Below are 9566 nucleotides of genomic sequence, written 5' to 3'. Positions count from 1 at the left end.
CTAACTTTTAGCATACTAAGAGTAGTATGCGATTTGAGACACAGCACTTGTGTTTCCGGTTTTATTGTGAAATCCGTTTCGTTGCCGATTACTGGACTGTTGACTACGCCTCTGCCTTCCCCAAGGAATAAACCAAGTCTATGCAAATACCTCTTTGCCTGGGTTTCTCCTTTCCACATCGTGATACTCATGTTTATCAAATGTTAACAGTTTGTTTTCAAGAAGGAGCTGTCTCGCCTGCAGTTGATTCAGAACTCTGCACTGGCTGCCAGTTTCTTTTAGGATCAACTTTAAAATTCTGGTTCTTACTTTCAGATCTATTCATGGTCAGACCTTTCATCATTGATTTGATCCAGACTTACTACTACTACTACTACTACTACTATATCTATTACTTTTAACATCCTGCATTCTAGTGTGTGATCGTGTTGCATCTTCTTGAAAAAGGAATGTGCTTAGGAGCACACCTTTAAAATCCAAAAATGAATGCGCAGAACTCAAGGGAGTAGCCGAGGACTGCGTTTCAATATTCAGTGACGTTGGAAGTGATCCAAGGAAGAGTACTAAAGATAAGGTAAGAAGACACATTTCTATGAATTAGAAAGTTTGAATCCGTGTTCCAAGTCTGAAACCAAGATAAGTTTGGACATAAATTAAGTTAAGTTTTACTCTCATCGTCGTGCTGAGAGAAGCTCCCCTTCAAGCGCGTGTTGAACTGGATTTACAGCTGTTGAGCTGGGAAAAATACATGCTTTTAAACACTATAAATTCAGCTATCGTGCTGATAAAAGTGTCATCTGAAACAATTATTTTTCTCTTGAACTCACTGCTGCCGTGCTGAGGAGTGTCTCTGGGCGTTGATGGGTGCTTCTTTCTTTTATTGTTTCTTGAGTTGGCAGCTGGTGACTTTTTTAAACTAAAACAGAAGAAATAATAAATAAAACATTTATGGTCAACAAGAAATACCGAAATAGGGGAAAGGGAAGAACACGAGAGGAGAAGAACAATACGAATGGAAACTGTTTTATTTGCCACAAACCAGGTCACATGGCAAGAGATTGTAAATAAAACTTCACTGAATAAAAATAATCACCTTGTAAACCAGATATATTAAAGCAAATAGAATCCTTATGTTCTCCTTTGTGCCTCAACATAAGCGACGAGACAAGAAACTTAACTTAAAAATAGAAATAGTAAAATGAAAGTGTGTGTAGTATCAGTAAATGCTGCTACCAGACAGATGTATTACGAGAAAATTGAGTTACGTCAATGCAAATTAATAGAACGACTACAGATCTCATTTTACGGGTATGTGGGACTTCATATCAGCTCATTATGCATGGGCTTGGAACAAGCGAAACTCAGTATTCTGGGAGTACATTAATCCCAGGGCTGCCCACCGTTGGGTGGCGAGCGCATTCAACATTCTCAGCAACAAGGCAGACCCTTGAGGTTACCCATAGTGACAGCCTGTAGAGGAACTGGCACACATTCCTAGAACCAAGGTTAGAAAGAGAACCTGGAGGATGCCAACTGTCTATCATGTCTAGTTACAGAACTTGCTGAACAAGCTCTGACAAAATAACTGGAAGGGATTAATTAGTGGTGTAACCATGAACAGCTCAAAAGACACTGACTTTCCATGTAGGCAGATTCCACGAAGAGGACGAGCCTGAAAGTAACCAGGTAAACCAATCCACTGGTGTGAATGTCTATGTATTTCTTCTTAATACATTTGCATGATTCAATAAGAAAAATGATGTATTGTAATTGATATGTTCTTTATTTGTCACAGACGTCAGTTCTCTTTGAGGAATAACAAACAAAAATCACTGTGAAAATGTAATATTCCAAATATCTAGGTCTTATACAGAATGAAAAAAAAGAATTAACAAGGTGTGTTTTTTACAGGGCTAAATTCACCCAAAATTCAAACTTCACTCATTTTCTACTCACCCTTGACTCGACAGAGGGATGGGATTATTTTCATTGATACGTTTGTGTTTATGTATTTTCAGCAAAACTCTGAAACCTTTGATCATGATTGAGGGAACTACACGGCCAAATAAGCTCTCTTGTCACAAGTGGATTCTAGTTCTGTTGCTTCTGACAATCCCTTTCACCATTCTAGTACATCTCCTGGATAACTACATGGTGAGTGTTATTTAAAGATACCATTTCAATAAGAATCAGCACACACACAAAATGTCTTCTCCGGTGATAAATTTGAACCTGTGGCATGCCAAATTTCTCACATAGTTACAGAACTTGCTCAACAACATTCCCTGTCAACATTTATCTTTTCTTTTAATTTTATTTTTGCCACATACAGTAAATATGAACATGTTTTAAAGTTAAATTTGAATCACTCTATTCATTCTCCAGGGTCTGGCGAGACCTCTACGGCCACCATTCTTGAGAGCGACAAATCAAGTCAACAAAACCTTAATTTTAAAGCCACCAAATATTGTTTTTACCTGCAAGCCTCATCCTTTTTTGCCAGCGTATGCTTTGGAAGAGCGCCTCCTTTTGGAATCTAATCGCTGGCCTGAAACTCCCCCAATACAATCTAATTTCTCATTTTATCAAACCAGTAATCCTCGTGGCAGCAACTTTATTATTTTACCGAAAGATGGGGGGAAGCAGTGGCACGTCGGTGATCAGCTAAAGGTCATGATAAAAATGAAAGACTTCCAGAAGAATCCTAAAAAGACTGGAGGAGATTTCATAATTGCACGACTGCACAACCCACTTCTACATGCTGGTGTCACTGGACAAGTTGCGGACCATCTCAATGGATCCTACTCTGCTGTGTTTCCTTTACTCTGGATTGGAGAAGCAGCTGTTGAGGTAAGATTTTATTTTTATTTTATGTTGATAAGTAAGTTAACATTCACTTTGTATTTTGTAGGTGACTTTGATTCACACCAGTGAAGCCATCACGGTGCTGCGCAGAGTAGCCAAACAATTTCCTGATAGAATTCGATTTTCAAGCATCTTCCAGAGTGGGAAAACGTTTGAAACAAGCACCTGTAATTATTGTCTGCGTTCCACAAAGGAGGCAATATGCAACTTCACTAACATCCAAACAGGAGACCCGTGGTTCTGCTACAAGCCGAAGAAGCTGGACTGTGACACCAGGACCAAACATTTCATGCAAAGGTTTTCTGCAAACTTTGGGCCCTACACAAAGCTCTTTCAGAGGTAAGCAGGTTTTCAATTTTTAAGTCCGTTCTACCTCTGAAGATTTAACATGCAGTTTACGAATATGGTTAGAGCGCTCAGCAAGTCCCACTAGCCGGGGTGTGTCGTGGGGGAGAAGGTAACGCGTAGACGGTGAGTAGTAGGAGCATGTCTCTCCCAAATTCTCCCAAGATGTCCCAGTTTCTGCCTGCAGGTGGCCTTGGGAGCTGGTCCGTTAGTGGAGCGTCAGGTCGACTTGTCTTCCAAGGAGAAATTTGATAACTGGCCTCCAAGGCCAGACTGGGAGAGTTCAGATTGAGACTTGTTTGGGAACAGGCTGGAATTTCCTATAGAGTCTTTTCAGTGGCCTCTCTGACACTTCCAAATGGCCAAATCGTGCATCAAGCCAAGCTGTCTGCAAGATGGTACCTGATGAGCGGACGAGGTAATGAACCACAATCAGCCGACCACTCTGAGAATGGCGTCCAGTTTCCAACCATGCTCCGTCAACACTTGAGTCATAGTCACGTCCACACGACGCTGTAGTGCATTCGAGAATCCAATCACTGGGTTGGTGGTGGAGGTCTTGTTCTGGGAGCACACAGGACATGCCCACACAAACACAAACCTCCTCCACTGTTGGCCACCAGAATCTGCGTCTCAGAAAGGACAGGACACCAGATATCCACCAGCTCCAAAAGCAGAAATCCAGTTAGTATAAATCCAAATAGGTAGATGTCATCCGCGTCCTCAACGGAAAGAACCAACAGCCACAAGATCCCCCCACTTTCCCTAGGAATCCACAATGTTTCAGCTGCGTGCGTTTCCGCAGGACATGTGGGCTCCCCATCGCCAGCTCTTCAGGTTGAAAAAATTGTATCCATTGCATTGAGAGACCAACTGACCAGATCCATAGTTGATTTAGGCTTAGGAAGAAATGTTGAGTCTCTGACAGATAAGACAGGACAAGTGCAGTAGGGAGAGCAACCGCCTTCGTGGAGAGCTGAAGAGAGAAATAAAGAGTGACGTAGTAAGCTATAAGTTCCTAAATTCTTTATTCTTTCTCAGTAAAATCAACATGAAGGTCTTTATTCCACCCATGGGAGTCCAGAGCATCAACGTTCTGCCTGCGATCAAAGGTAACCACACTTTTATCGATCAACAACCTATCAATCACAATTATTTTAAATATTATTTTCCTTCTGTTGACACAGGTGTGGGAATGCGTCCTGATATTAGCCAGCCTGGTTACTACTTCCAAGGTGTGTGGAATTCTTTGAGCAGCGCCCCAGTCAGGCAGTTTAACGCTCCCGCAGACATCAGTGAATGTCTGCAAAATAAAATAATCCACCTGTATGGAGACTCCACCATCAAGCAGTGGTACCTGTTTTTAACTCGAACCGTACCAGGTGAATTTTTTAAAAATCTCTTTCTTTCTAGTTTTCAAATCTGTAGCTTGTTGGCTTTTTGAAATAAATCATAATAAATGACATTGTTTCTGTTCTATTCATAGACTTAAAGCGATTTGACTTCAACAGCCTCAGCAACATTGGACCTTTCATGGCTATTGATGATGCAAGAAAAACTATAGTCAGGTTCCAGTACCACGGTTTCTCCGTCGAACAATTACCGCCTCCACTTCCTGTCGGTGAGCTTCGCTACGTTGCTAACGAACTGGACAAACTGGCCGGAGGAGCCAAAATGGTTGTGGTCATCGGCGTCTGGGCTCACCTCGCCTCGTTCCCAATTGAGTTTTACATCCGACGTCTTCAGGGCATCCGTCATTCTGTGATCCAACTGCTGAACAGAGCTCCAGACACCCTGGTTGTTATCAGGACACCTAACCTCAGGAAGTTAAGAGCTAGCGTTGCTTGGAGCAACAGCGACTTTTGGTCGATGGAGCAGAACAGGATCCTCAGGGCTATCTTCAAAGGGGTCAATGTCAGCTTGGTGGACGCCTGGGAGATGACTTTGGCTCACTCTCTTCCCCATGATCTTCACCCTCAAGCTCCCATCATAAAGAACATGATGAATGTCCTCTTGTCTTACATTTGCCCAGGAATTAAGAGCTAGAAGTTCTTTTTATGAACCTTATTCCTTTATGTGGTGGGTATCCTAGTGTGAGTGAGCTGTGACTACACTCAACCTGTAATGACTCGGGTGGTGAGTGTTTCTGTCTTTTTGTGTTGGGTGTTTTTTGCAAGATCTGTTGAATAAACAGACTGACTTCATGAATTTAAGTGCAGCACTAACTTGTTTTCACACAAATCATCAGTATCAGGTGGTGAGGAGTTGATTTCAAATTGTTTAAATTCAGTCAAAATTTTAATCTAGAAATAGCAGATTATTCATTCAACATGAGCAACAAATGGTTTTGGTTATATTCTACTCATCTGAAAAGGAAAAAACGGTTTGAACAGGTTTGTCTTTCTTACGATCTGTCATCCCGGCTCCAGTCTGGCGAGTATTACTTGACTTTGTCAATGATGTTTATTAAGAATCCAGTACATGAATGCAAGTAATTTAAAGGTTATTTGTAAAGATCTTTCTAGACCAGGGTCACAAAGTGCTTTAACAAACAAAAATAATACACAGTTAAAAAATATACTTTAGAAGATCAGATGTGTTCCATGTGTGCGTGAACTAAGTCAGACAACATTCCTTTGAGAAGCAATTATCATGCTGTGTGTGTGTGTGTGTGTGCATGTCTGTGTGTTGTGTACTTGTGCATGTTTCTGTGTTTGTGTGTGTGTGTGTATGTCTGTGTGTGTATGTGTGCATGTGCTAGTGTGTGTTTATGAATGCTTGCATGTGTCTTTGTGTATTTTTGTATGTGTGCCTGTGTGTTTGTGTATGTCTGCATGTTTCTGTGTGTGTTTGTGTGCATGTCGATGTATGTGTCTGTGTATTCCTGCATGTGTATGTGCGTTTGTGTGCATGTCGGTGTATGTGTAGGTGTGTGTATTCCTGCATGTGTGTGTAAATGTACGTGTGTGTTTGTGTATGCATGCATGTCTCTGTGTGTGTGTCCGTTTACGTGTGCACGTCTGTATTCGCGTGCATGTGAGCGTGTTTTCATGATGTAGATTAAAACATAAAAACGTCATCATTTATATAGATTTTATTTAATATTCAAGTTGTAACACGTTTCTTAAAACAACAACAAAGAAACATTAAATAAGAAAAGAAGATAATTTGTGCAAAAACACAAACATCCAAATAAACATTAAATAAATACGTGTTAATCATATTTAGACCAAAGAAAGGACGAAAGAGCCTCAAATACATGAAAAGTAACGTCATCTTTCGGATTTTTTTCAACTGTGCTGTAATAAAAGTGTGTTTCCTCCTCTGGGGATGAATAAACATTTTCTATTCTATTCTATTCTATTAAAGCTGATTTTTCAGAATTGAATCTGAAACGTGTATTGCTAGTGTTGTACAACACAACTCTTTAAGCTACAATTCTCTTCTAGTCAAAACATTAACCAAACTACATTTTTAAAGGAAAGTTAAAAAAAACATCAGTATCACTATCCATCAGTTGCGAGTTAATCTGCTTCCATCTAGTGGACACGATGTGTAACGCATTTATAAATCTGCCTAAACTTTCATTCACCGTCGTTAGCGTGAGTGTGTGTAACAACCATTGCTAAGATGAAGGGACTTGTCAAATGAATACACACCTTGAACAAGATATTGTATGAAATGAAAAATGTATGAATGAAATTAAGAATTTCTTTGAAGGTGTGTCTTCAGCACCAGATACACAATCCATGCAAGTTGTTGTTGTAACAGAAGAAATAAAAGAGAATACTATGGATTAAATACATCTTTACTACGATAAATGTGCTCGTAATAGTCATTCACTTTAATACTCTTTGTTTATATATTTACACAAATATCTTCCTATAAAAATACAATACAATACAATTCACTAGAATAAACAGCAGGGGGCGTCAAAGGTCTTTGGCGGTTCATTAACGAGTTGTGTGAGAATTTGTGTATTTCAAATTGTGTTTGTGTGTTGTGTGAGGGTGAAAGTGTTTTGACAGGTGTGCGTGTTGTTGTGTGTTTTTTGTATGTGTCTGTTGAGTTTGCGTTTGAGTTTCTTATCTTTATGTGTCTGTTTGTGTGTGTCGTTGTGCTCGTGTGTGTGTTTGGCATGTGTGTCATATGTATATGTTATGTGTGTGTCTGTGTATTTAGTGTTTTTGTGTGTTATTTAAGATTATATAGTTGTGTGTGTGTGTTTGTCTTTTGTATATTTTTGTATGTATTTGTGTGTGCGTGCGTGTTCTGTGTTTATATTTTGTATGTGTGTTGTGTGAGTGTTTGTTGTGTGTGTTTACTTTGCATACGTGTTTTGTATAATTATGTACGTGTATGTATCTATGAGTGGTGTGTGTGTTGTGTGTGCGTTTCTATTCTGTGTATTTACGTGCACGCTATTTGCGTGTTTTGTGTTTGCTATGTGGGTGTGCTCTTCATCAGTGTGTGTCTTCTGTATGTGGTATGGTATAAGTGTGTTTAGTGTGCATTTCTGTTTCGTATATTCATGTGTGCGCTTGTGTGTGTTTGCTACCTGTGTTAGCTGTGTGTCTGTGTGTGTATTTTGGACGTGGTGTGGCATTTATGAGTTGGGTAAGCGTTTGAGTTATGTATAATTATGCATGTGTGTGTTTTGTGTGCATTAGTGCTTTTCACGTGTCCGTGTTTTGTGTATACGTGTTGGTTGTGTGGACTGTATTTGTGTTGTTCGTCTGTTTATTGTTTGTGCGTTTGTGTTGCTTGTGAGTCGGTGTTTGACGTGTGTGTGTGTTGTGCGCATCTGTGTGTAAATGTAAACAAAAAGCAGGGATGAGAAAAAGAACTGTTGACATGTTATATCTATCGACAACAAACTGCGAATCATTGAGTCGATCTTTGATGAAACTTGATTTTGTCGCCACTTGAATGGAACGAGTATAACTGTTCTTCGCTGTAATGAGTCGAGTGCTAATCGAGCAGAAGTGGCGCCGCAAACACACTCTGTGAGAAACTACTTGAGCTTCTGCAGGGTCAGAGAAGTGCGTTGGTACCATGACACCCACCTTCTTCTCTTCACCTCCATGTGCTGTTAGCATGTTGTGTTGCAGACGATTAAGGTTTACGCTGTGACAGTGACTCGTGTGCGTTTGAGTTTATTATCTTTATGTGTCTGTTTGTGTATGTGAGGTGTTGTGCTTGTGTGTATGTGTTTAGTATGTGTATATGTTATGTGTGTGTTTGTGTATGTGTGTTGAGTGTTTTTGTGTTTAAAACGATTACGAAGGTGTGTGTGCATGTTCTTGTTAGTTATGTGTTTGTCTTATGTATATTTTTGTTTGTGTGTATTCAATGTGCTTTTGTGTTTTGTACATCTATGTATGTGTTTGTGTGTACGTGTGTATACATGTTGTCTTTGTGTATTTTGTACCTGTTGTGTGTGTGTGTGTGGGTTGACTTTGCATGTTTTTTGTATAATTTTGTATGCGTGTGTTTTGTGTGTCTACGAGTGTGTGTTTGTTGTTTGTATATTTATTTTTTGAGTGTGTGGTACCAGTGTGTTGAGTTTGCGTTTTGTATATTTATGTGTTTTTAAGTGCGTATTGTGTGTCTGTGTGTGTTTTTTTGCATATGATCTTATTTAATGTGTCCTTGATGGGTGGATGGATGGATGGATGGATGGGTGGATGGATGGGTTGATGGATGGAGGGATGGATGGAGGGATGGATGGATGGATGGATGGATGGGTGGATGGATGGATGGATGGATGGATGGATGGATGGATGGATGGATGGATGGTAAAGGTAAATCTTTAAATCTTTAAATCCTGAACCGTAATTGTTAACGTTAGCTTGCGCTCCAGCGATAACACATTGAATTGTGGGACAAAGACTGTTATTTATTCATCAATATTCCCTCATAGAGAAGTTTGTGTGTTTGGCGTCTGCACTAATGTGAATCACAATTAAATGGTGATTAAAAGAGAGACAATTAAGACACCAAATGACCCTTCGTTCTCTGGACAAGAAGAAAGATGGCGGAGAATTCATAGAAGGAAAACAAATGGTTTGGAAACAAAAGGCACTGACGGGGATTACTCGGAGATATGAGACGGGTAACTTGCGGGAATCTCGTTTTTAAAGCCGCACAAAAGCTCTTTCAAAAAGAAATGAATAAATAAATAACAAGCGCAGTTTGGAAAGTTTAATTATTGCGTTTTTTTTTCTAACGTGGACTCATCACGTGCACGTTAATGATTGTGTTAAAACCGTTATCTCCGGAAAAGATGTGCCTTTTTACTCCGTGCAGCGTTTCTTTTTTTTTTTTTTTTAAATGGATTAATTAGGCGATCACAG

The 9566-nt window shown here is 39.8% G+C and overlaps 1 protein-coding gene across 1 annotated transcript; it reads left to right on the top strand.

Moving 5' to 3' along the window:
• The first annotated feature begins 488 nt into the window (after positions 1-488).
• LOC148067756 (NXPE family member 3-like) lies at positions 489-5333 on the top strand. The gene is made up of 7 exons (XM_087806568.1): positions 489-574; positions 2019-2154; positions 2386-2850; positions 2912-3204; positions 4252-4322; positions 4398-4592; positions 4697-5333. Exons 2-7 carry the CDS (start codon positions 2041-2043, stop codon positions 5254-5256), a joined length of 1698 nt encoding a protein of 565 aa, XP_087662694.1. The 5' UTR covers positions 489-574; positions 2019-2040; the 3' UTR covers positions 5257-5333.
• Positions 5334-9566: the final 4233 nt, after the last annotated feature.

The sequence above is a fragment of the Callionymus lyra genome, chromosome 13, assembly GCF_982586985.1.
Source record: "Callionymus lyra chromosome 13, fCalLyr1.hap1.1, whole genome shotgun sequence".
Classification (NCBI taxonomy): Eukaryota; Metazoa; Chordata; class Actinopteri; order Syngnathiformes; family Callionymidae; genus Callionymus; species Callionymus lyra.
The sequence above is the reverse complement of the archived record's forward strand: the minus strand, read 5'-3'. Positions and strand labels throughout refer to the sequence as shown.

Excerpts from the sequence above, each read along its gene's own strand:
- LOC148067756 (XM_087806568.1), top strand. The coding sequence starts at position 2,041 with ATGATTGAGGGAACTACACGGCCAAATAAGCTCTCTTGTCACAAGTGG. Across the intron at positions 2,851-2,911 it reads TTGGAGAAGCAGCTGTTGAG|GTGACTTTGATTCACACCAG; the intron begins GTAAGATTTTAT and ends TGTATTTTGTAG. Across the intron at positions 4,593-4,696 it reads TTTAACTCGAACCGTACCAG|ACTTAAAGCGATTTGACTTC; the intron begins GTGAATTTTTTA and ends TTCTATTCATAG.